Raw genomic sequence first — 27,930 nt, forward strand, 5'->3', positions numbered from 1 at the left:
GCTGGGAATGTAATTCAGGGGTAGAGTTTCCCTGGGTTCAATTCCCAGTACCACACACTCACACACGTGTACACACACACACAAAAAGAAAAAGAAAAAAAAAACAAATACTACTATACATCTATTAGAGTGGCTAAAATCCAAAACCCAGACAACACCAAATACTGGTGAGAATATAGAACAATAAGAACTTCCATTTTCATTGCTAGTGGGAATAGAAAATGGTACAGCCACTTTGGAAGACAGTTTGGCAGTTTCTTATATTGCTAAATATATTCTAACTTTATGGTCCAGAAGTTGTATTCCTTGATATAAGTTGGAGGCATGTCCACACAAAAACTTGTGCATGAATTTTAATAAAAGTTTTATTCTAAATTGCCATTATTTGGAAGCAACCAATATGCCCTATGCCCTTTGACTGATAAAACAAATATTCCATACAGCAGAATATTATTCAGTGCTAAAAAGACATGAGCTATCTATCTAGTGATGAAAAGACCTGGAGGAACCTTAGAGGATATAATCAAGTGAAGGGAGCCAGTCTGCAAAGCTACATAGTATATGATTCCAAGCACAGGATATTCTAGAAAAGACAAAATTATAGAGACAGTGAAAAGATCAGTGGTTGCCTGAGGTTAGGAAAAGGGAGGTATAAACAGACAGAGCACAGAGGACTTTTAGAGCAGTGAAACTATTTTATATGATATTATACTGATAGATATACTATACATTTATCAAAACTCATAGAACTGTACAACACAAAGAGTGAACTGCAATATAAACTAAAAATTTCAGTTAACGTATTAGTTATCGACTCAGCAACAATCATAAAAGTGCCACACTAATGCAAGATATAAATAATAGAGAAACTGAGAGGGAGAAGTGAGACATGTGGGAACTTTCTATACTTTCTGTTCAGTTTTTCTGCAAATCTAAAACTGGTCTAAAAATACAGCCCATTTAAAAAAAAAAAAAACCTGCAATGCTAATTCTGAAGATTCTGTAGTTAGGATAGAAGGTGAAAACAGGGTTCCCTGAATAATTGTGAAAATTATAGATGAACAAAAATTTGGCTATAATATTTTAAAACAGATTTGCTCCTATTTTCAAACCTTAGGACTCTGCATGCCTGTCTGGTCTTGGCCTGCTTTCTTTTTTGTGCTGCTGAGCTCTGTAGCAGTTAGTTTGCCTTCTTCTTGTTCTCCTTCATTGTGTGCTGTGCTCCAATTAAAAAATGCTGATTTTCATTAGCCCTAATAATCACAAACCATCACCACCATGTATTGCTCACTTTCTATGTGTAAGTACCGCACATATGTCCTTCACCCTTTTAACCTTCATAGCACCTTACAGGATTGGCACTATCAGTATTTTAATTGCACAGATGTGAAAATGATGCTTTAAGGTTTAAATTGTTCAGAGACAGAGGCTAATAGGCACCAGGAGAGTCCGACTCTGTTTGGTCCAGCCCTGGGACCTCACTCTCTACCTCCTCTGGGTAGATGAGCTCACGTCCAGGCAGACGGACATTCACTTAGGACTAGATATCTTTGAGAGTACATATTTGCAGGAATGCTTCACAAATTTGGGTTTGTGGGCTCAACCTCCACAAGGCTTTCAGCATTTAAAATAACTGAAAACATAATTAGGATAAATTATCTCCTCAGGACAAAATGCTTCACTTTGACAAGTGCTGTTTGAGTCTTGAGGCTGAGACTACTACTGAGATTTTTCTCTCACATTAGGCGCTTTGTAAATCAGCTGAAAGAAGTCTCTCTCTAACAGAGGTCTGTGAATACAACTCATCCTTCACCTTAACCAACTTTACTATGGAAGTTAGGAGGGTTCTAAATAAAGAAACAAGGAGTGGCCTCATTTGATCAAACAGTGATTAATGGCTTTAGCAGCTTTTCCAAGGTGGGAAGCACGAACTTGCAAGTCTTCTTCTTTTTTAAATTCTGAAACTGATACTCATTTCTGAATTTAATACGCATGTCTGAAAATAATTCTTCTTTATCATACTTCCCATTTAATTAATTAATTAATTTTTATTTGGTACAAAGGATTGAACTCAGGGGCATTCTACCTTTGAGCTATACCTCCACCTCTATTTTATTTTTTGTTTTGAAACAGGGTCTCACTAGGTTGCTGAGAGTTTCACTACATTGTTGTGGCTGTCCTTGAACCTGTGATCTTATGTTTCAGCTTCCCAAGTACTGGGATCACAGGTGTGCACCACCATGTTTGGCTCTTCTCATTTAACTTAAAAGAAGTAAATATTCTTTGGAGTCCAGAAGAAAATAAAGATATTCTAAAAATGAAGACACTTGTGATGGAAAGAAAAACTAATTATTTTTATGTCAGATAATTTATCAGGACATTTTCTAAGGAACTATGAAACCTAACCAAAACACTTTTAATTCATAAACTGAACCCCAGAATTTTATTGTTATACCAGTCAGCATGCATGCTTTTATGACCTTGGCTGAATATTTTACTGATAGCAGCAATGAAAGCGTAACATGGCCAAATCATTTCATAAGGAAAACTGCAATCTCGCTGTCTCAGGTTATTTTTTAAACTCTTCAAAATTTGTTGCTGAGCATGCAGTTACTGGAGAGTTAAAAAATAAAAACTTACATCTGCCAAAGTCAACAAAGCTTTCCGGAAATCACCAGATGTTTCAGAACTAATGTCATCGCCAAGGCTCTTCTTATATACTGAAAACAAATAAGAATGAAATCAGTCAGGCATGGTGGCACACGCTTGTAATCCCAGTACTTGGGAGGCTGAGACAGAAGAATCGCAGGTTTGCGGCCAGTCTCAGCTACCTAGTGAGGCCCTCTGTAACTTTAGTGAGACTCTGTTTCAAAATAAAGAATAAAATATAGGGCCACGGATGTAGCTCTGAGTTATAATGCCCCTGGGTTCCATCCCCAGTACCATACACACAAAGAATGAAATCAAGTCTTGACAAACTGTAAAATATTATTTAAAAGAGAAAAGTATAGATGGTAATACTCATAAGAAATAAGTATCTGATAAAATTAATCTTGCTTTTATATTTGACTTCCTGGTGCTCTGCTACTGTGAGATGGGGATATTCTTTTTATAGCTATTTCTAGACTGTGTTGTGGTAGATGTGGAAGAACTGCTATTCTAATCATGGTTTATTTAATCTGACAAAATGGCACTAAGAACATATACAGTGGGCAGCCTGCTAATTTGCTTTCCAATTTCCATTACTTTTTTTCATATAAAAAGAATTATAGCCTTTAGCAAGACATAATGCACACAGCCCCAAAACTACATTCTTAGCTTTCCTCTTTTCTAGGAGCAGCTCCCAAACTAAGTACTTTGCAATCAAATGTAGGCAGACATATGTAGCTTTTCTGAAAATTCTCCTTAAATGGGTAGACCAGTAGTCCTTTCTTGATCCTACTGCCTTCTACATGGGTTGATACTTGGAGCTTGGACTATGAAGATCAGGATGCATGTTAGCAATGGCACAAAAGTAATCAGGAAGGGGCCTCAGTTTCTGAAAGTTTGGAGTAATTATACCAATCTTGGAATTGTCCATCTCCAGACTTGGTAGACTCCAGACATAAAATAGAAATAAATGCCTATCTTATATAAGCCCCTGGTATTTTTAATTTTATTGAAACTAACCTAAATTGTAACAAATATACCTAGATCAGAATATTTGATATTGCTCGAAAATAAAAAAGCTACCCTAAAGCTTATACTATTTTCCCTTAACAAATGCTGTATATTCACATATTTTAGTACAGTCTAGTTATAGCACCTTTCGTACAGCTTATGATATAAGGTAGCCATCAATTTTATTTTATTTTGCAATGTTGGCATGGAACTCAGGGCCTCCTGCATGCTAGGCAAGTGCTCTCCCCCTGAGCTACGTCTGCAGCCCCCACCTATAAATCTTCATCTCTGTTTATCCATGGAGTAGTCATCTTTTTGCAGCCAATATATATATATATATATATATATATATATATATATATATATATATATGTAGGTGGCACCAGGTAGCCATTTAAACTGTCTATATCATTCTCAAGAACTTTATATAAATTGGTCATGTGAATACTCAGTCTTTTAAACCAATGAAAGACAAGTATAGAAAGTAGTATGAGAGGGTGTACTCATTCGAGTCATCCCTCCATGCCTGTCTAGTATGGAGCTGTTCCTGTTCTCTGTATTTCCATCTTTTAATAAAGTTTTTTAAATCTTCAGCAAGAAAAAAAAAGAAAGTAATATTAGATTACCTAATAGCAAGAATTGTGTTGAAATAGAAACTTCCTCAGCCTACTTTTAGTACCTTTTTAATGAAATCTGTAGTTTTTCAAAGTAATTCATATAAGCAAACCCCACTATAAATATAAATAGTTGATCACAATGGTGATAACATTTAGCAGGAATCATTGTTCCTAATAGTCATTTCATCATTATATTTATCCTTACCTCTAGTTAAATTTTTTTAATTAAAAAAATCAAGTCAAAGAATGAAGCTCCCATGTTTTTGTAATTTAGAGGAATATTTTGTCATTTCAGAATTATCTAGATGAGACTTTAGATAAGACATAGCCTCCCTTTGCTCCAGATATTTTGCAGGAAATCAGGGAATTAAAATGAAAAGGATTTCAATCCAAGTTAACAACTACTTTATGTATTTGGGGACATTACAGAGTATAGAAAAATAAGTACAATATTTTAGCAGTGTAGGTTCCTGAACTAGAATGATTTCTTGACCCTTGATTCAGTGTTTTCTCATTCGCTGTTAACTGCAGAACACCAGAAGACGCTCAATGTGTAGCTCTCTATTTATTTAGACTCTATTGCATGGTTGTACTGGATGAGGCATATCAGATGCTGGGCCTCTTTATGAGGCCAAGATGGTAGCCCCCTCTGATGGGTTTCTTATGCCTGTGTCACCATTCCACATCATATGACACCACTGCTCTTGCTTCAGCTGACCGCAGTAGGATTGGCACCAGGGTACAGACAGCCAACAGCAAAGAGGTCACCTGGTGGGAGAACTCCACCCCAAAGAATGCTCTCTATTAGTGACTTCTTGAACCTACTGAATCTTCTCTCTCAGAAAGTGAGCTACAGAGAGCAAGAGGCAAAGACAGTAGATCACAAAGAAGTAAGAGACCCCTCCCCCCTTCAAAATGGACAGAAAACAGAAGGCAAGAATAACCTCACACCATAGAAAAACATAAGCCTTGGGCAGTCAGACATCATCTGGTAAGAAAAGAGAAGTTTCTTGGTGATGTGAAGACCCTTAGAAACAAATAATGACAGGCACAAAGTTACTAAAATGGGAGCCAGCACAGGGAACAACGGGTGCTTGCTTGATGCGGAGGCCGTGACAAGATAACTGGGTTCTTAGGGTGGTACTGCTGAGACTGTTACCTTCAGCATCTTCTTGTGTTCATTAATCTAGTAATCACAGTAGCCTAGATGCAATTCTATTCTGACAGCCTTAGAAAACTTACTTCATATAGAAAACAAAACTTTGGTAGCTTTGAGCTATTATCACTGGTCATATTTGCAAATCATGGTCCTGAATGATAAACTTTCACTTGGCTCTTAAGACTTTGTAATGGTTTGGAGTGGGGAGCCATTAAGGTTTTCCCCTAAAAGAATACTTCTGACTGTCCTTTGCCCAGAGTCAATAAGGTTTGGGATCATGGAAAGTTCAAGGTCTGAGAGCTTAGGTGGGATTGATTGACCTGACCGTTATGCACACAGGTGGTGATGGCACGAGGGTTGATTGACTTGACCATTATGTGCACAGGTGGTGATGGCACGAGGGATTGATTGACCTGGAACTGTATAAATAGGATGAGAGTGATAAACCCAGGATAGGTCAGTAGAGATATTGATCCGGGAGTGTACTGGCGACCCTTCCATGATAGAATTAAAAATTTGTTGAATCAAATTCTTAGAATTGAATTCTTCATCCTCACTCCTCTCTTCGGAACTTGTACTTTTGCTGGCTGGCTCTGGCAGTTTGGAAACAGAATTCCCTCCAGCCCTCATGGAAACAGGTAGCAACATTGAAAGTGGGGCTTGGTTGTCATCTCAGCAGTGGATAAATCCATTGTAATAGATGTATCTAGGTGGTGGCCTGAGCTGTTGGGGTGTGGCTGGAGAAAATGGGTCCCTGGGGCTGCTGCCTTGGGGTTATTTATGGCTCCTCCTCGCTCATTCACTTTCTTGCTTCTAGCCTCCAGGGCGTGAGAGTGAAGGCTTGTGCTCTCTCTCCCCACTTCCCACTGCCATGCCCTGAGATCAGTGGTGTCCAGCCTCACATGAACCGAACCCCAGAGTCCCCAAGGAAACTGTGAGCAAATACATCTTCCTTCCTCTAAGTTACATGGTCAGGCCTTTGTATTTCAGCAGCAAGACTAGGACAAACCTCAACCTCAACTTTGAGGGCCATCTAGTCAATAAATACCTGAACATATCTCTGCATTGGGGATATAGCATTGGGGATATAGCAAGGAACAAGATAAATAAGAATCCCTCACTCACAGAGCTTATATGTCCTGGGATTGTTGGTAAATAAATGCTAGGTGCTAGGGAGATATCACAGGGCAGGTGCTGTCACTGGAGCAGCAAGCTTCAAAGAGACACCAGGAAATAAGAGTCACCTTAGGATAGAGCATCTGGATCTATTCTTTATATTTTTAAAAATATATAAACCTTATTGAAATATTTAAAACCAATGATTTTAAACAACAAAATCCCCACTTATGCCTAGTATTAAGTAATTTTCTCATCTACTCCCATGTCGCCCACTTCCTATTAGTTTCCACCAATAGGGGGAGTAGAGGGAGACTGCAGGACTGATGAGGAAGTACATGGTATTTGTCTGCTGATTCAGTCAGTGCCAACTCAGCAAAGACCTTTCAACCTGGAAACAGCAAACCTTCCTCTGGGCCCCCGAGTCACCAGCGCCAGGCACCTCGTGTTCTTCTGAACTTCTAGTTTCAGACAACTCCAGTCTCACTTTTTTGTGGTTCCAGTCTTGGGGGTTATTCGCTATATTATCCTCCGTGTTCCTGCGTTGCCTTTTTAGTCCTCTACAAGGTACTTCTATTAAGCGTTCTCTGTTAAAATACCCATTGCTGTTTCTATTTCTTTGACTCAACCCTGATTAGTGCCTCAGTGATGAAACACCAGTCATTAGGGTATTTACCTTCTAATGAAAATTGCCCTAAGTAACCCCTCTAATAACCATCCGGGGCCTAGTATTTCCTTCTTCGGGCCTCTCCGGCTGCAAAAACTCTTTTGTTACACAACTGACTCCCCAGAAACACACATTTTAAAACATGTCTTTCTTAAAGTACCTGGAGAAGGTTATAGGGGGCTGTTGCACAATGCATAATTGAGCTGGTCTTTGTCTCTAGGAGGTAGCCTTTAAATCCTTGGAATTTCTCAAGTAGTTAGAGGGTCTTTGTTATTCATGGGGGCTTTGTAAGTTTATGCTAACAAGATGATTCAAAATGGAGGGTAATCAAATAAGAAAGACCAACCTATGATTAGGGGGCTTTGAGCTCCATGATAATAGACCCACCTCTAGGGCAAGGAAGGGCTACAGATTTGAGTCCAGTCATGTGAACAATGATCCAGCCAATCATCCATAAGTATTAAAACACCAATAAAAACTATGGAAACCAATGATCAAGTGAGCTTGCTAGCTGGTAATTATACATCAGTGGGCTAGGAGGGTGGAAGCTTCATGTTGGACCCTCCAATATGTTGGACATCTCCCTGTGTGTCTCTTCATTTGTAGAATCCTAATTTGCATCCTTTACAATGTCATTATAAATATAGCACTTTCATGAGTTCTGCAAGTCATGCTAGTGAGCTGCTGGACCTGAGAGGACAATGGGGACTGGATCTGTAGCCAATTAGTAAGAGGCCTGTGCAGCCTGGGAACACAGGCTGGTGTTTACAGCCAGGAGGGCCTTATGGAGACTGGAACTTCACCTGTGAAGTTACACTAATGCTGTTAGAGTCAGAATTGCATTGTAAGGACTTTCTCATTTTTATACAGCTAATGAACCGTTAGCACTTTAGCTAATTGTATTGAGTCCATATGCTCCACACAGCCCCTGAGTGGCTTATTGCATTTCCCTCTCCAGAAATCACTAGTCAATTTGGAATGTTTTTAAACATATAAATAATAATAATAATAATAATAATAATAATAATATAATAAGCAATGATTTGAGTCTCACATTGATGAAAATGGTTGATTCAATTAAGTGATCACTGAGAGCAAAATCCACTGCAGCTGTGATATTCTAAATGTGAAATGCTAATGTCTGCCAGGAGTGGTGGTGCATGCTGGTAATCCCTGTGCTTGGGAGGCGGAGACAGGAGGATCGCGCAGGTTCCAGACTCTCTGGCTTAAGAGACCCTGTTTCCAAATAAAATATAAAATAGGTCTGGGAGTGTAGCCTGGAGGTAGAAGGGTGCCATCCCCAGTACCACCAAAAAAAAAAAAAAAAAAAAAGCTAATGTCTTTGTTATGCAGCCGTTTCCAGCTCGGATCATACTGTATATGTAAATTCACAGCCCATGTTGGAATGTATCCTTTTCCTATAATTCTTGTCTTCTAAAAATGCCTCATGAACAGAGTGGTGGGATTCTGGGAAAGCAACTTGGCTCAGGTATGTGTGAACAGTGGTAAAGGTGAGCGGAAACTAGGATTACCTGTGTAATAGGCTTGAGAGATCTCCTTCATTTGCTTGCTTGTTCTGGTGGTTAAGATTTCAATCAAGGCATCTTCATCTGTTCCAGTGCCCTAAAATAGAAAAGGAAATCTAATTTTTAGAACACTTAAAAAAACTTAATTTCATGCCTTTCAGTCTTAGTATTTTAATTTATACAGATGAAAGAACAGTTTTGAGTAAATCAATATAAGGTCTCCTATTGCTCTAAAGTAGTTTTCTAATTTTCCTAACATTTTAGTATGGAAAAGAAGTCATCTGGGGTTAGGTGACATAAAATTCTTCAATAAAATATCCTTTTTTTTTTTTGGTGGTACTGGGGGTGGAACCCAGAGGCTTCCTACCTCCGGGCTATACTCCCAGACCTTTTTTTTAATATTTTATTTGGAAACAGGGTCTCACTAAGTTGCTGAGGCTGGCTTTGAACCCATGCGATCCTCCTGTCTCAGCCTCCCAAGCGCGGGGATTACAAGCGTGCGCCACCACGCCCGGCATTAAAATATCCTATTTTAGTGCAAAATCAATTGGATAATTCTAGGAGGAAAAAGTTTAAAGGAAAGGGACTAGGTCATTAAAGATTGGAAATGTTAGTCGAGTAGGATAAACTCCACTGAGCACTCAAATATGCCACCATGTTTAGAAAGGCCTCTCTAAGTGTTGTGCATGAGTGGTGCACTGATTGATCCTGAGTTGGGCTCCTCAGCGCGCACCATCCTCTTGTTCAAATCCTCGGCAGTTTGTGTCATACTCTGGCTATCTTGGAGACTAGTTGCCTCTCGGCTGCGTTTACATTAAGGTCACTGAATTGCACTGTGCTTTTAAGGGAAGCCATTTACAATAGGCCTTGATCAAATGAGACCAACAGAGCAAATGAACAGGGACTGAGTTCTATCCCTCTAGGGCAGAGATTCCTAGCTGCCTCCAATATCTCTTTTGTCTCTGTTGCTTAGCAATAGACCCTCCAGTGTTTAACTTGGTGCCTAGCTAACCAAATAAAGGCTACATTTCTCAGCTTCCTTTGGGGCAAAGTTTATCTATATAACTAAATTCTGACCAACTGGTTTTGTGCACAGGTATCAAGTGCATGTGCTGGGGTGTCCTTGAAGAGAGGGAGAGAAGACACAAAGGTTTTTGTTTATTCTTTATATTTGACCGGAATGAAAATATAATGGCTAATCCTAAACTGCCATCTTTGAACAAGAAGTAAAAATCATGAACTAAAGATAGCAAAGCCTCAAGACTGATCCTTGATTCTGGTAGCGCCACCACACTCTTTCCTGCCTGGAATGCTTACTTTAGATGTGTGTGTGTGTGTGTGTGTGTGTGTGTGTGTGTGTGTGTGTATACGCGTAAAGGAGAACATTTTCTAATGCTTCCTGGTGAATCTAATCCATGGCAGTCACAGAGGCACACTGTTCACATTTCACTTCAAAAGCACCTAGCCAGAGGCGCGTGGTGCCGCATGCTCTTAATCCCAGTACCTGTGAGGCTGAGACAGGAGGATCATAGGTCCCTGGCCAGCTTCAGCCACTTAGTGAGACTCTCTGCAACTTAGTGAGACTCTTTCAAAATTAAAAAAAGAAATAGGTCTCGGGGTATAGCCCAGAGGTAGAATGCCCCTGGATTCAATCCTCAGTGCCGAGAGAGAGAGAGAGAGAGAGAGAGAGAGAGAGAGAGAATGAATCTGGCCAGGTATGGTGGTGCATGCCTCTAGTTCCAAGTACTTAAGTGGCTGAGACAGGAAGATCACAGTTTTGAGGCCAGCCTCAATAACTTAACAAAACTGGGGGTATAGCTCAGCGGTAGAATGCCCCTGGGTCAATCCCCAGTACCAGAAAAAATAAAAAAGAGTATCTGCTATCTGCTGCAAAGAATGCAGTTGGCTAATAACCAGCACCCACGACACTTTTGGACCTGCCACAGAATTCTCACTGAGGTCATGCTGGCTCCAGGCTGCCACCAGCCAGTGACTGAGCAGAGGTCCTGGAGCAGGGCCATTTCTGCCCCGCCTGGGACTCCTGCAAAGGGCCACCTCCGCTCAGGAGCTCCCCATCAGCCTGCCAGGTTCTCTCACAGATGCACAGTTGACCGAGGCTCTTCCTCTCCGCACCTCTTTCCTTCTGGCTCTCCTTCCACAGCCCTCAGATCAGCACTGCCGTCTGCAGGCTCCTTCATCCTCTCACCCCGCTCTCTCTCGTACCAGGGTTTTCACGGCAATCTCTTGTGCATCTTGCCATCTGCTCCTCAGATGCCCATACCACTGCCATTGAAAAGAAAATAACTCCCATCCCAGATATGTTTATGATTTATGGCTCACACTCAGGCACCTTTCTTTCCCCTTCTTCCTATTGATAAGTATGCTAAGCACCTACTTCATTTCAGATTTTGCTCTAGGATCAGAAAAAACAGACTAAGACCAATGAGGCTCTTTGTCATGATGGAGGCTTGCCTTCTTTTTGGATGAAAAAAAGATAATAAATCAATGGACAAAGGAAACATATATAATTTTAGATGGGAATACGTACAATTAACAACTAAAACTGGCTTTGCCTATAAGTCAAGTCAGGTGATCTTGGAAAATGGCTCACTATTCACTTGACCAAGAAAGCCCCACAGAAAGACTTAAATCAAGAGGTTTGAGTCTTCGTAATCACTCGGAACACCTGTGAAACTGTCCGAGCTGTCAACGATATGCGTTTGTCTGAAAAGCCTCTGAGATCTGAAAGATGTCACTTGAAAGAAGCAATGAGTGCCAGGTCTGGTGGCATGAGCCTAGAATTCCAGGTACTGAGGAGGCTGAGGCAGGAGGATCACAAGTTAGAGACTGGCCTGGGCAACTTAGCAAGAGCCTTTCTCAAAAATAAAATAAAATAAAAAGGGCTGGGGGTGTAGCTCAGTGGTAGAGCACTTGCCTTGCACATACATGGCCCTGAGTTCAATCCCAGTAAGCATGTATGCAGGAGCACACACACACACACACACACACACACACACACACACACACATGCAGTGGCAGCATGGGTCATGACAATAGTGGAGTTGGTAGGTGTGCTCAGGTCAAATAGTGGGGCTGACACAAGACTGGTGATGCAAAAAGAGTGCTGAATTTTTACTCTACATGCCCTGAAGTGCAACTCTTGGCTGAGCCCAAGGGTTTAGATATATATTCTCTAGTTATCATACATAACCAGGTGAACAAAACCAGGTGAATTTACAGAGCTCATGGTCAGAAAAATCCATACATGAGCCCCATGCCACAGTGAGGTGATCCTTACAAAAAAGGAACACCTAGACCAGGTGAGGAGGGAGAACAAAAGAAAAGGATGCCCCAGAAAAACTGAAGAGTTAAAATTTTAAGTGTTCACACCCCTGAAGATTTATGCAGATGAATAACATAATTTCACTTTATAAAAATAATTTTGAGTTGGGTGTGGTGGCACACATCTGTAATCCCAATACTTGGGAGGAAAGATGGCAAGTTTGAGGTCAGCCACAGCAATTTAACAAGACCTTCAGTAACTTAGCAAGACCTTGTTTTAATAATAAATAATAAATTAAAATGGTTGGGAGTATATGATAGAGGTAGAATGCCACTAGGTTTAATCCCCAGTGCCAAATAATAATAATAATAATAATAATAATAATAATAATAATAATAATAGTAGTAGTAGTAGTAGTAGTAGTAGTAAGGCTATTCTATAGAGAATTAATTAAAAGATAAAAAATGGAGGTGAAAGAACCAGTAAGGACATTACTGGTTCTCTCAAGAGATGCTATGGTCTCAGTAGAATGGTAGTGGTACTTTCTGAGATAATCACGTATATTTGCAGTGGATTTTGGAGTAAAAACAATGGACTTGATGCTACATTTGGAAGCTGTGAGAAGCAAAAAAAGAAAAAAAAGCAAAAAAAAAAAAAAAAAGCAAGGGACCAAAGACAATATGAGGTTTTTGGTCTAAGCAATGGGGTTGATGATATTGCTATTCACTCTCCATGACAACAAAACCGAATTTGGCAGTGTCTGTTAGGGTTAGATATAGAATGTCCCCTGAAAGAGTTTATGCATTGATGTTTGTGGTAGACATAATCTCAGTTGAAGATTTTGACCTCATCAGTGGATAAGTGCACTGTGATGGATTTATTGGGTGGTAAGCTATGCAGGTTGGATGTGGCTAAAGGAGGAAAGTCACTGGGGATGTGGCCTTGGGGACAGTGCTTGTGGCCTTAGCCTTGGGGACAGTGCTTGTGTCCTTGAATGCCCTTGCTTGTGCTCTCTCTTGCTTCCAGCCTCCACATTGTAAGGGTAGAGCACTTTTGCTCTTCTTTCTCTGCTTCCTGTCCCATGCCCTGAGATCTGCAGACTCCGCCCAGCCTAACAGGGACTGATCACTCTGAAGTCTCCAGACCTGTGAGCAAGTAAATCTTCCTCTAAATTGCGCTGGCCAGTTGTTTCGGATTACAGCAGTGAGAATGCTGACCAAAACAATGTCCAAAATATAAACAAAAGAAAGCCCTGACATTTTTCTTTCAGCCCAGGAGCATCTGAGCTCCACCACTGCCCCTTATTTCAGAGTCATCCTGCCTCCTGAAGTGCACAATCCAAATGGTATCCGAGTGCACCCATGTCTCACACAGGCACTGGAAGAGCTCGGTTTTTGATAACTCAGTCAAATCCTGGGTAGGACTGGTGGGTGTAGGACTCATACCTTCATGGATTTCTTTAGCTGCTTTGCATTAAACACCGCTGGTTGTGTCACAAGAGACACCATGAGATGCTTAAAGTGGCCGGAGAGATCTCCCTTCAAATCATCTTTCAGCTCCTACAATAGAATACCCCAAGGAAGAAATTGTGAAATACTTTTCCCTTCTCTAAAGTTACCTAGTAAAAGATGACTATAAGAATCAAAATAAGATTAAAACATGCCTATCTATAGGAAATAAACAGAAACGTTGAAAATACTTCTTTTTTTTTTTTTTTTTCCTAAACCGAAGATGGAACTCAGGGGCTCTCTCCCTTTGAGCTCATTCCCAGCACCTTTTATATATTTATTTTAATTTTGAGACAGGGTCTCACTAAATATCCCAGGCTGGTATCAATCTTCCTGCCTCCCAAGTACTTAGGATTATAGATATGCACCAGTGTACACAGCTTGTTGGCATACTTATATGGATGTTAATTTGCATTTTATCATTGCTTCCAAAACTTTTGGAAGCAATGATAAAAAGGTTTTATAAAGGATTTTATAAAGGAAGCCAAAGGGAATATTTGCATGTGCATACAGCTAGGATCTCCTTATTAAAATGCCTTTCCTCTAACTACCCTGATTTGATCATTAGATGTTTTATACGTGTGTCAAATTATTACATTGTACCCCCCATAAATATGTACAACTAAAACAACAGCAAAATGGGTCCTTAATGCTTAATTCTTGGGATGGACAGGGAAGAAGAAATGAGGAAAAAAACCTTAAAATTCACACCAATTTCACTGGTGTGTGTTCTATTCCTGGGTGCCTGTTTCTCAGTGATTCCAAAAAACTCCAAAGACAACGGAGAAGAAAGACTGGTTGGTCACTTGCCTCTGGGGAGAGCATGGAAATGGGAGGCAGCTGAAGATGCTTTTGGTAACAAGAGCCGGGGAACTTTCAGGGTAGCAATGGGTGACATTACTTACTGATAGCACCCTTTGGCACTGTCTTCACACATCACCTAAGTACAGTCTATCTCTCTTGCCGAAAGTCAGGTAACCTGGTTTTCATTTCCATTATTCAAAGAAAATGATTTTTTTCCTCCTGATTATTTCAGCTCTGACCTAGAGGCTGGCAGCCTTGGAAGTGGCTATGATAATTTGGACCCACACTGCCTCTGCTTGAATTGCCACAGGGTTTCTTTCCTCTCTAAATGCTAAATTCTGCTGCTATCTATCCTCAACCCAAGACTTTGCAAACAAATCTTATTTTACATGCTCTCGTTTTATCCCACTGTACAAAATGGCTGTTTTCCTTTCCTCCATCGTTTCTCCACATTTTGAAAAGACTGAAAGACCAAGGGATCATTCATGTTTCCTGATGTGAATGGTCTGCCTTTTCCAGATGTTCGGCAATTCCTCCAATTCAACATGTGGTTATTTGGACCTGTGCTTAGCCTTTAAATGTAAATCAGATAAAATCCTATCTCTGGGATATTAAACCCTGATAAGAAAAAATAAAAATACTCAAAGATAGAATGTCAGTATAATATATCAAGTATCTCGTCAGTGGAAAAGCAGTCGTAATGTTGAGCGTCTGGAGGATGCTCAGGAGGTGACTCTCGACCTGGTTTTGAATGGTCATTAGACTTTCTCAATAGCTGGGCTGGTCTCTGTTTCCACCCTTTCTTTTCCAAAGTTCATAATCCACGGAAGCCAAATTAATTTTTTAAAAAATTGGATTATAACATTCCTTTGTTTACAAACTTTGAATAGTTCCCTGTTGTCCTTAGGATAAAATTTAAACTCTATACCAAAACCCAAGGCCCAAGCCAGGCATGGTAGCACACATCTGTAGTTCTAGCACTCAGGAGGCAGAGATGGGAGGGTCCCTTGAGACCAGCCTGGACCTATCTCAGAGCAAACAAACAAAAAGGGTTAGTTGCAAGGTATGAAGGCTGAGGTGGGAGGATCACTTGAACCAGCCTGGACAACATAATGAGATGAAAGAAAGAAGGAAGAAAGGAAGGAAAGAAGGAAAGAAGGGAGGGAGGGAGGGAGAGAGAAAGGAAGGACTCAAGGCCCAGCATGCTCTGCTCTTTCCAGGTCCTTTCTCTTCTCTGCCCCCTTCAATTCTGCATCCTTGTCATACTGGAATTCTTTCTGTTTCTTCAGTATTTCTAGCTCGTTTCTGCTTTGGTACTTTTGCATTTGCTACGCCCTCTACCTAAAATGTTTTCCCATCAGATCATACAGAGTAGAACCTCAGTACTGTTCAGATTTAGTTGAGAGTAAGTAACAAGCCCTACTATAGCCTTTCTTTACCACTCTGTCAGTAAGTAAGGGAGCTGGTCCCCAGTCACCCTCCAACATACCACCACATTTTAACTTTTCATAGCACCTACCAATTTCTGAACTTACTTTATTTACTTGTTTATTACTTTTCTGGTAGAATGTCAGCTGTATGGAAGAAGGAAGGATCTAATTTTTCATGCCAGTGGGTCCCCAATGTCTAAGATAACTCTTGACATACAGCAAATCTCAACCAATAGAGGATAAACAAAGCAGGTCGGAAGCAAATACCAAGGCCTACGTGTTCTTACATAACTGGTGTCTGGTATTTAGTAAGTTGTGTTGGCTGAGGGAATTAAGCCTGCAATTACATAAATACTTCAAAACTGGAAGAAAAATTAAAGACCATCTAAGACAGGCTCCATCAGACGTTGGGCAGATGACTCTGTCGCAGCAGTCTGTCTTGTGCCCTGGAGGATTTTTAGCAGCTCCCAAACCCACCCCAATGGAAGCTGGAATCCCCGGCATTCACTTGCGGTGATCTAAATTCTCCATCCCTGCCAGGTGGAGAAGAAAATCGTGCCTGGCTTAGAATGACCCATGTAAGGGAACCCTTAGATCTGAGGCAACCCTCTTTATCCTCCAGGTGAAGAAACTGAGGCCCAAGAAAAAACCAGGACTCAGATCCCAGGTTCAGTCAGTTAAAGACAAATCTAGGACTCAGGTCCCAGGTTCTTGCCTGGCTGCACTGGGCACCTTCAGTTATACTTGACCAGGGGCCAAGAGGAGGATGGGGTGAGATGAGGTGCGGGGAAGACCCAAGGACACACTCACACTATGGTATGAGCAACGGTGGTACAGTAACAATTGATGCTTCCTCGCCTATCCTGCTAATCAAACTGTACCTTTCCATGTGCTGCTTGATATTCCTTAACAATCCACTGTCGCTGCGCGTTTGACCTCTCGGTCAGAATGTTGATGAGCGTTTTCTCGTCAGTTCCTAAAAGAAATAAAAATTAATTTACTCACCATCAACCCCAAGATGCTCAATATTTGTCTTGAACAAAAGCAAACTGATCAGTGGCCTGGAACAAATGCAGAGTCAGGCATTTGAATTTTTAATGTCCGGCTTCATATAGGTCAGAATTTTTCTTTCTTTGATACTTTGCTTGCCTTTTGGAAAATGGAGCGGGCTTTATTTGGATAGTTTGGGGAGGGGGAAAAAACAACCATTGTCAACCACTGTCTACTCCTTTCTGTGGATCAGACAGAGGAACAAGGAACCTTCTCTTTCATTCACCCTGCGAGGTTCAGTACCCACTGGTCAGCACTTATCTCTCATCCCCACACTTGAAAGCAAACTCTCTCTCCACTAAACAGGAACTGACATTTACTGAGAACCTTCCCGGCACCGGGTACCTCTTCATTCCTCCTCGTTGTTGTTGTTGGTTATCAAGGATGAAGCTGTCCTGAGGATGTAGACATGAACACTCGGAGAACATGCCAAAGTCACACAGCTTCCAAGTGGTACAGCAAGAATTTAGACCCAAATATCTGACCACCAAACATGGATCTCTATCTCTGATCCACACTTCACATTTCACATGCCAACATTAACCAAGTGTTTGCAAGCACAGGGAAATAACCTCAGGCTAGGGCTGCGGCTGGCCTGCCTGAGGATGAGCACCAGGTCACTATTTTCTTGGTAATTACAGTATTAAGACCAATGTGGAGCTGGGTGGTAATACAAGCCTGTAATCCCAGTACTTGGTAGGCTGAGACAGGAGGATTGCAGGTTTGGGGCCAACCTCAGCAACTTGGGGAGTCCTGCAGCAACTTAGGGAGACCCTGTTTCAAAGTAGTTATGGAGAATAGTTCAAAGGTAGAATGCCTCTAGATTCAATCACCAGTCACACACACACACACACACACACACACACACACACACACACACCAATGTGGGAACTATAGGCTGGAAGCTCTTAATTGGCTTGAAGAGGTCTTCGGATGTTTGATTAGAATGGTGTAAAAATCAACTGGAACTTGAAATTCACTTTCTCTGTGTTGAGGTGACTTAAACATATTCTTGAGGGTGATACATCAAGATGGGGCAAAAGAATCTGTGCACTTGGTTATCTGCTAAGTCTCCTAGTGGAGGATGCACCCTTCTGTATTTGGGGTCTTCTATTTTTCTATATTGTTGATTAAGAGAAATTAGATTAAAGCCTAATTGTACTCTCTGATTCTGATTACTAAGTTGGCCTTTAATAGCATCAGGTTAGTGCAGAACTACACATCTCTACCTGTTAAGTATCACAAGCTAGGCATGCTCCAGGGGGAAGACATTGCAGTTCCTCTCTTTTAAAAAAAAAAATTAGGGGCACTGTGAATTTAATCTAGGACTATTCTACTCTGAATTTCACCCCTAGCCTTTTTTATTGTTTTTATTTTTAAATAGGGTCTCAATAAGTTGCTGAGGGTCTTGCTAAGTTGCTGAGGCTGACTGTGAACCTGCAATCCTCCTATCTCAACCTTCCAAATATTGGGATTACAGTCTAATTCTTCTTTAACTCTGTGTTCCCTCATTAATGATATGGCCATGGGTATAGCCATCCAACAAAAAATCTTGGAAATCATCCTACATACCTTTCTTTTCCTCTTTCCTGATATTGTAGCAATTATTTGCATCATTTGAATTTGTCCTCTCCTTTGCTACTGTGCCTCTGTCCTACCATACTGGATAAATAGCCTCCCTATCTGACCCCCACATAATTCATCCCATACACTACTGTCTAAGTAAATTTTTAAGAAATGCAACCTGGTCATGTCATTCCCTTGGCTAAAACCCTAATGGCTCTCTGTAACCTTCAGGACAAAGAATAAGCCCCTTAGCTCCTACACCAGCTCCTGATTTCTGTCTCTGTTTTACTTCACACCCCCTCTCTGTATCTCTACACCCTATGCACCCAGACACCAAACATATGTAACTATTCAGTTATGTGTAGTCTGTATGCCTGGAAGCTGCTTGTCTCTTATTTTTGTTCATGCTCAAGAACAGTAACTAAACCAAGCTGCATCATTGTTGAGAGACTGCTTCTGAAATATTCCTAATGTAAATGCCATTGTGATAATTGGCTCTGGATTTGGAACAAGTCAGATGTGTTGTTCGCAAACAAAAACTCAAAGAGGGTCCATAAGCCAAAATGTAAAAACTCATGAAGAAATTAGGCATGGTGATACATGCTTGTAATCTTAGTACTTGGGAGGCTGAGACAAGGGATCGCAGGTTCAAAGCCAGCCGCAGCAGCTTAGGTAGACTCTTAGCAACCTAGTGAGACCCTGTTTCCAAATAAGAAATAAAGCTGGGATAGGGGTGTAGCTGAAGGTAGAATGCCTCTGTGTTCAATCTCCAGTACCAAAGAACAAAACAAAACAAAAACACATGAAGAAACATTAAGAAAGACAAGAAATAGAATATAAAGATTATGCCGGGCATGGTGGCACACGCTTGTAATCCCCGCACTTGGGAGGCAGAGACAGGAGGATCGTGCAGGTTCGAAGCCAGCCGCGCGCACTGGCTTAGGAGACCCTGTTTCCAAATAAAAATGTAAAAATGGGTCTGGGAGTGTAGCCCGGAGGTAGAAGGGCTTCCAGGAACCCCAGTACCACACACACACAAAAAAAGAATATAAAGATTATTCATTCACTCATTCAGTTCACTGGTGCTGACCTCAGGAAACAGTCAACTGAGCATTGGGACAGAGATATGTGAGGCTGGGTGTGATGGTGCACATCTGTAGCCCAGTACTGAGGCTGAAACAGGAGGGTCACAGGTTCTAGGCCAGTTTCAGCAACATAATGAGACCCTGTTTCAAAATAAAAAAAGAAAAGGCTCGTGTATTTGGAGGTAGAATGTCCTGGGTTTAATCCCCAGCAAAATAAAACATGAAGAAATACTTTCATCTAAAACAGAAATAAGATAAAATTACACTGACATAAATTCTTACGAGTATATTTCATAGAATTCATAGCTGATCCTAAAATTCATAGAGGAGGCAAAGAGCGGAAAAAACATTTGGACCACTCACCACTAATCATTATACAATTATAATTACAACTGTGACAATATGGTATTGGGACAGGAAAAGACAACTAGACAAATAGAACATAAAGGAGAACAGAAAACGGAAACACAAAACAGCCGTGGCATTACCAATCAGGGTGGAAACAAGGAGGCTCTTCAATAAATCGTGTGGAGACAACTAAATATCCACATGAGATAAAATAGAGTTAGATACCTTTAAGTATCATGCACAAACATTAATTTCATTTAGATTATAAGATCGCAGTGTGAGAAACAATTTCTAAGCCTTGCAGAAAAATGCAGAATATCTTTATGACTTCATTATAGAAAAGATATAGTAAGCATAAATCCCAGGGGAAAAATTATTGGTAAACTTGGTTTTGCTAAAATATAAAACTTGATGCAATAAACATTACTGTCACCCCACATTAAAAGAAATCCATAGAATTGGAGTAGCTATTTCCATTACTTGAAATTTAAACAAAAAAAGTTTTGTATCTAGAAATGTTTAAGAGCCTCTTGCCAATCATGAAAAAGACATCCCAACTGAAAATAGAAAAAAGTCTATGAAAAGACTGAAGAGGCACTTGGAAGGGGAAGAAGATAAACAAGAAAGGTGCTTAACAACATCAAAGACAAGAGAGACGAAAAACAGAATGACAGAGAACTTTGGGTGCAGTTAATTGGTAAAATGTCATAGTATGACCAGAGCACGTACTAAATATAACTTGTAAGAATATAGAGCAAAAGGAAGTCTCATGCAGTGCTGGAAGGAATGCTAGTTTAGTAAGGAGGGTAGTTAGTAAAACTTCTAGTTAATCTGAAAATAAGAAATCTCTTTCACCTAGAAATTTCAATTCTTGTCATATTTGAGAGAAATATTAGCAAACATGCACGATGAAACACAAGTAGGAAGAGTCACTGCAGCATTTTATGCTGTAATAGAAAAGAATTGTAGGCAATTTAAATGTTTTACCGATATTTCCATTTTACGATATAGCATGCAATAGACTACTATGTGGATAAAATTAATGAGCCAGAGCTAAATATATCAATGTGGATAAATCTCAAAAACATTATGTTAAGGGATAAAAGCAAATCCCAGGGAAACTTACATATATGACTTCATTTTGTACTGGTTAAGACCATACAAAACAATATGTACATACATATGTAATTATGGTAGTAAAAATTTCATGGGACTGAACTGTAATTTAGTATGGTAATTATCTCTGGGAAATGGGGTGAGGATGAAATCTAGGGAAAAATCAACAGATTTTTATCTGTAATGATTTACTACGATGATGATTATCATTATTGGCGGCAGTGGTGAAAATGTAAGTTTTCAATGTTAAGTAAATAGGGCAAATGTTAATAAAACTGGGTTCTCTATCATTTTTCTCATTGTTTCATACTTTAAAAAAAAGCCCTGGCAATTTCTCTAATTGAGTAAAATATCACTCACCAATTCCTCTGATTGCCTTACGAATAGCATCAGCATCCGCCGATGGGCTAAAGCCTGGATAATCTCTCACCGTTCCTCGGGGTCCAACCTAGGAGGAAAATAGCGAAAGGCCCACTAGTACAAAATGACCTCTTTATTTCTATTACATATGCACATTCTCACATGCTGATAGGAAACGTGACAGACCCACAATTTGCATGCCTTTCTACCATTTCAGGCGTGATTCGAGTCTCCCCTCCTATAGGCAATATGACTTCTACCACATAGATCGTGAGGCCTCTCTTTTTCTCTTGTGCAACAAATTACAAATATAAAGCATTGATTCTCTAGAGCAACACATTACGTCAATCCTGGTGACTCTGAAGAGTATTTGCTTTAAAGTGGCATCGGCATAAAAGCAATGAGAAAGCTACAATTTCCTACATCCGCTTTGTTTTCAAGTGATGATTCAAAGCTCTTCACTGCATCTCGCATAGAAGTAATTGTGGCTTGCGGACTTCAAGATGTTTTAATTAATGTTGACCATTGTCCTTGGGGAATCCTACACTAAAGGATCCATAAATGAAAACCCTATTAGGAGTGTCTGTTCTTAAGCTTTGTTTAATGGATGTGCAATTGTGGCTGATAAATTCCCTTCTAAAAGCTCCACTGACATCACAGATCTTCAGGAATCACAAGGAAATAAAAACTGCCACACCACCAATTTTAAGCACATAAATTAGAAATATGTCATTCAGCTGAGAAAGACCATACTACTAAGAGAATAAAATATTCTAACAGTACTTGAGAGACTACAGAAAGACAGCCACACAAACACTGGGAAAAATGCAAGTGAACACGCACTTATGTGGTATATCTCAACTCTTTGAATAAAAATTTGTCTTTGCAGTAATGATATTTCTTTTTCAGTAGGATTTTCCTATCCTGTTACTAATATGGGATCTGTTGTCTTGTGTTAATATAGTTTAATTTAAGCTCTTCTGAAGTGTTCAGTATTTTCATGAAAGGGCATTGCATTATCTTGTCACATTAAAATGGATGGAAAATTGATGTTCTGGCCCAGTAAAAATGATAGTCTGTTGATTCAAAAGACCAAATTAATAATTTTGTTTCAATATAGTCGAACATTTTTTTTCAATCTTAAAGCACTCCCAAAGAAAGAGTTTGTAATGGAAAAAATAACTACAAAAAGTTAGGAACTAGTTGGGGAAATGCCAGTTCTGAGGGCACCTATAAGATATCAGTCATTTTAGCATATTCTTTTTGGAAAATTCTCTTTCCCTGAGGCTTAATAAATATTTCATAGATTTGCAAAGCAAACTGGCTTCATTTCAGTTCTATCTACCTGTGAACTTTTGTGCTTCTTTTACCCATGCCAGACCTTTCATACCTGGCATTTTACAAGAACCATTATTGGAGCATTTGCTCGCTGTGTGCCTAGCACTTTATATATGTTAATCATCACAGGCCCAGCGGCCTTGGAACATAAGAGGAAGCCAGTTCACATCAATGACACCAAGATTTAAGAAGATTGGAGAATTTGATCCAAGCCGTACAACAGGATTTGTTCTAGCCCATTCCTGGTGCTTTTAAATAAAATCTCTATACCATCTGGGTAATACTTACAAACACATATGACATGGATCCAGCAATCCCAGTGCTTGGGAGAATGACACAGGAGGAATGTAGGTTCAAGGCCAGGCTTAGCAATTTAACGATAATCTCAGAAACTTAATAAGACCCTTTTTCAAAATAAAAAAGTAAAAATGTCTGAAGGAGTAGTTTTGGAGGTTCAATTCCCAGTGCCAAACACACACACACACACACACACACACACACACACACACACACACACACAATATAGGACCAAGCCACATCAGATATACAGACTCATAGTCTTAGAGACAGGGTGATAGATTCTACATGTTTAAGAAGCCTTCCTCTGTAATTCTGTGCCACATGGATATTTACATGGTTGCTTCTGAGTACAAGACAACAACTGTGGTAGGATCCTAATTAGCCATGAATTATGAAAACCCGGGGTTTGTATTCTAGCTGCAACCTTATCACTGCCTTCTACCACCTGTGCATCAAAATGTGCTAAGATTTCAAAGTGTAAATCTAGAGGAGGATGAAGTTCCTAGCCAATTCCTGCAACTATCTGCTTAGCAACAATGGAGGAGAAACAACTTGTTTAATGAAAAGAAACGAGAAAAGTTAAAGTGAGCATGTTATTTGTGGCAGAAGTCATATTGCCTGCGGAGGGAACACTAAGTGCTGTGTGCATGCATGAAGGCACTGCTTCAGAGCTCACTCTGATGTATAATTACAACACACCAATAACAGCATTGGAAATAAAAGACCCCTCCCCCCCACACACATACTAACTGGAAAGAGGACACAGGGTTTGTTTGTTTATTTTTGTGGTGTGAGGAATCAAACACAGGGCCTCTTACAAGATAAGCAAATGCCCTACTACTGAACTACACCCCTAGCCCAGCACATGCAAATTGTGAAGTAGACGTCCAGTGAAATATTTAAAACGGCTTCAGCTATATAAGTGAGCAGTTTTAGAGAATTCACCAACCTGATTTCCCAGATCATTCAGGAATACTTATATACTTGCAAATTGCAAGAAAAAAAATCTTACCATAAAATAAATTAATGGAATTAATTAACTATTTTTTATTCCAATACATCCCAGGCAGTGAATGAAGTGATTTATAATCTTTCATTTAACCTTTCAATGACCCTAATGAAGTAGATTTTATTATTTTCATTTAAAATGGAAGAAACTCAATCTTGGAGAGATTATTTGCTTAACAGAGAACTCTGACAATAAGAAAAGCCCTGGGATTTAAACCCATCTCCATCTGATTGAAACGTCTGGGGCTCAGCACACCACTGTTGGCCTGTAGGGAGCTGGGGTGTGCCACTCTAGTGGTTCTCCAAGCGTAGTGTAGTGTCTGCATTTGCCCCTTTCAAATCACCTGGAATTTAGTGGCAATGCAGGCTCTGCCTCATTCCTACTGGGTCACCAGCTATGGGGCTGGGATTCAGAATCTGCTCTAACAAAGCCCCCCAAGTGATTTTAATGCACATGTGAACCACGGCTGCATTTCACTCTTGGCTGCCTAGAAAAGCACAGCAAAAATGAGCAAACAAGCTCTGAATTCTTTTATGGGTGTGGATGAGGAGGAATTCGGTGATGAGCTCATTGTTTCAGGAATGCTGGCCTTTCTACAGCCAAATAAAGCTATTTGCATGGTTTGCATCATTGCAGGCTCAGTGTCTTGCCGTTTAAATTACTAATCAATACCTGTTGAGTATATTTCCAGTAGCTCTAGTATCCTAACATAATTTGAGTACTTGTATAGGATGTTTCATGATACTTGGCACAGGCTTTTTTTGTGTGGTACTAGAGATGGAACCCAGGGGCTTTCTACCTCCAGGCTATACTCCCAGAATTATTTTTATATTTTTATTTAGAAACAGGGTCTCACTAAGTTGCTGAGAGCCTCACTAAGTAGCTGAGGCTGGCTTCAAACCTGCGCGATCTTCCTGTCTCAGCCTCCCAAGTACTGGGATTCCAAGTGTGCACCAACATGCCCAGCGGGCACAAGCTATTTTTTAAAAATAAAATAAACCATGTTTGATCACATTTCCATACACATCCTTTAAGCACATTTGGTTGCTTTCCTTTTCTCAAATTTGATGTTCAGATGTTTCCAAAAGGCAAACGATGCTGACACCAGTTGGAAAATAAATTAAAGCAAGGAATGCCTAAATAAAGCAGAATAACAGGAGGTCTTTATAGGAAGAACAATTGCTGCTACTCACCATGTGCCAAGAACTGTGCTAAGCACATTTTCTACATTAGCTCACCCCATCCCACAATAAACATATAAGGTAAATACAAGAAGTCCTATTCACAAATGATAAACTGATGCTTAAGAAATTAGCCCAAGTTTACAGAGCCAGGAAGAGGTCTGTGCCATCAGTCCCGGTTCCTAGTTACTAGACGAGGTTGCGTCTCATTTGAATCATCTTTTTTTGTGTCCACATAATTTTCCCTCATCCAAAACTACGCTTGGGAGGTCATTCGCAGAGGATGTCACAAAGCCATTTGGGGGCCAAATTGGCCCTGGGGAGCGATCTCCGGTTACCCCCAAGAAGTCCATCTGCCCTCCACTCATAAAACACCACTGTACCTATTTCTTCATGCAAAGTGTATTGGGTTTGCCAGAAGCTAAACATTTATATTCAGAAGAATGAATAAAGGAGAAAAATCATGTGTCAGCTCTGTTGACGTAAAACATATTTAAAGCCAAATGTTCCGAAGCAAGAATAGCAGCAACTGCAGGTACGTTTTAAAGGTGAGGCCAAGCTGTATCTCTTCTCATTTCGTAAAACCCTGTAAAGGCCGGGTCCAAAAATTAAGGCTTCAAATCAAAGCCTCAGATGTGACTCCATGACTCAGGAGTGGTCACAGAGGCAGGAAGAAGGGTTCACTGCTCAGTGTCAAGATGTTCTCTGGGGTGGTGAAGCTCGATAACACAAGGAGAAACAGAACAGACCACCAGACGAAACAAAAGCAGAAAGCAAACAAAACTTGGAAAATCTAAGGTCTCCTGTTCAGTTTTTCAAGTAAGAAGTAGTGTTTAAACCAAAAGTTTACTGCAAGAGGCTCCAAAACAAAATACAGTTAAATGGGACAGGTGGTCTGGGTCGAATCCCTCCTTTCTCTGAGAGAAACACTGAAGTCCCTATAACCTGCTGCACCACAGAACGAGACCTTATTTGGAAACAGGGTACCGCGGATGCACTTAGCTGAGATGAAATCATATTGCAGTCGGTTGGGCCCCTATTCCAACAGGACTGGTGTTTTTAGAAGAGGACAGCTCTCTGAAGACAGACATACACAGGGAGAATGTGATATGACAAGGAAGGCAGAGTAGGATTATGCAGTTGTAAACCAAAGTCTACCAAAGTTTGCCAATGTGGGTGATGATACGGTGCCTCCCCAAATAATAAAGTCCTGTCGAGCTTAAGGCTAGTGAGAAGAGGCTCGTCTAGAAGACCTCTGTGGCTTCCCTCCACTGCCTGAACACTGGACATAGATTTACAAAGATAAAGGGTGTCCTGCCCTGCCTTCACCAGGAGCACAAACCTTACGCCCTGGAGACAGCTGGGGGCCCTTACCAGCTGGAGATGATGGCACGAGAGGAATTTACACTTGCCAGTTTTACCAAGTATTCGTTATCTATCAGTTATTCACCTTTCTGTTCCAGATTTCTACTCCTAGACTTCAAAGCCTTCTCTTTTTCTTTGTCTTTTTTCCTTTATCTTGTCCTGCCAGGCTTGTAATCCCAACGCTTGGGAGGCTGAGACAGGAGGATCACACAGGTTCAAAGCTAGCCTTGGCTATTTAGTGAGGCTCTCAGTAACTTAGTGAGACCCTGTTTCCAAATAAAATATAAAATAGGTCTGGGAGTGTAGCCCAGAGGTAGAAAAGCCCCTGGGTTTTACCCCCAGTACCACACACAAAAAAAATAAATAAAATCCTCTTGTCTTGTTACTTCAACTCTTCTTTGTTGAAGATACTATATAAGCTGGAATTCGGAGCCACCTCTTTGACACCTACTCATTCTCTATATATGAAATATACATGTCCATAAACTTCTGCTTTTCTCCTGTTTTTGGCTTTGGGAACAGGGTCAGTTCCAATAATGAACATATAGGGGTTATCATCACTCACCTACACCAGCAAACCACCAGAAGCTAGGAGGAGACCAAAGATTCCCCTACAAGTTGCAGAGGGAAGATGGCCCTGCTGACACCTTGATTGTGGACTCCTAGCTTCCAGAATTCTGAGACAATACATTTCCATTGTTTGAAGCCACCAGTCTGTGACACTTCGTTATGGCAGCCACAGGAAGCCAGCAGAGCAGGTGAGCCAGAGAAAAGGCTAGGGGTGACCTGGACCAAGGCAGGTGAAGGTGAACCCGTGTGGCTCCCCACCAGGCAGCCCTGCAGGCAGGCCAGAGCAGCAGGAGGTGCCGCCCGCTCAGCCCTCTGTTGTTTACAATGCCTGTAAGAGGTCCGAAGATGTTTGTACTCATTCTTGTGCTAGCTCAAGTGAGAAATATTCATACTTTTCATGTTTTCTTTTTGTTTGAACACTGATTTCATCGGGAGCATCTCAGAGCAGGAGCATGGGAATGTGATAAGGGAATAAGGAGGTGGGCTGGAGTAGAAAGTAAATTTGGCTTGGATGTCAGAAAAGACAGGCAAACATTCCGATTGTGTTGTGGTTCCCACAAAGCATGGATTACAAAGGAAGCCTTGGCTGTGAGAAGCTTGTTTCCCAGCCCAGCCCCTCTCCTTGGGCCCTCTGGATCTGTCTCATTCTCTGGGTTTCTTCCTGTTACCCCAGTAGCATTTATTCTGCTCTGTCCATTCCTCCCCTCGGCCTGACATCTGTAAAGCATGTGCTTATCAAGTGAAAAGTCAGCTGTGTGTGAAGGCATGTGGATCATAGGTTCAAGGCCAGCCTCAGAAGCCCAGTGAGACCTTGTTTCCAAATAGAAAATAAAAAAGGGCTGGGATATAGTTTCTGGGTTCAATTTCCAATG

The 27,930-nt window shown here is 40.6% G+C and overlaps 1 protein-coding gene across 1 annotated transcript in view; it reads right to left on the reverse strand.

Moving 5' to 3' along the window:
- Nucleotides 1-27,930, reverse strand: part of ANXA3 (annexin A3) — a gene marked incomplete at both ends in the record, with an annotated part of 60,740 nt that overhangs the window by 20,634 nt on the left and 12,176 nt on the right. The window contains 5 exons of the mRNA XM_080697384.1: nucleotides 2,641-2,720; nucleotides 8,752-8,842; nucleotides 13,474-13,587; nucleotides 16,652-16,746; nucleotides 21,296-21,383. Coding sequence (XP_080553510.1) covers nucleotides 2,641-2,720; nucleotides 8,752-8,842; nucleotides 13,474-13,587; nucleotides 16,652-16,746; nucleotides 21,296-21,383 — 468 coding nt within the window. The remainder of the gene's footprint in view (nucleotides 1-2,640; nucleotides 2,721-8,751; nucleotides 8,843-13,473; nucleotides 13,588-16,651; nucleotides 16,747-21,295; nucleotides 21,384-27,930) is intronic.

Source organism: Muscardinus avellanarius (assembly GCF_963383645.1).
Source record: "Muscardinus avellanarius genome assembly, chromosome: 6".
Lineage (NCBI taxonomy): Eukaryota > Metazoa > Chordata > Mammalia > Rodentia > Gliridae > Muscardinus > Muscardinus avellanarius.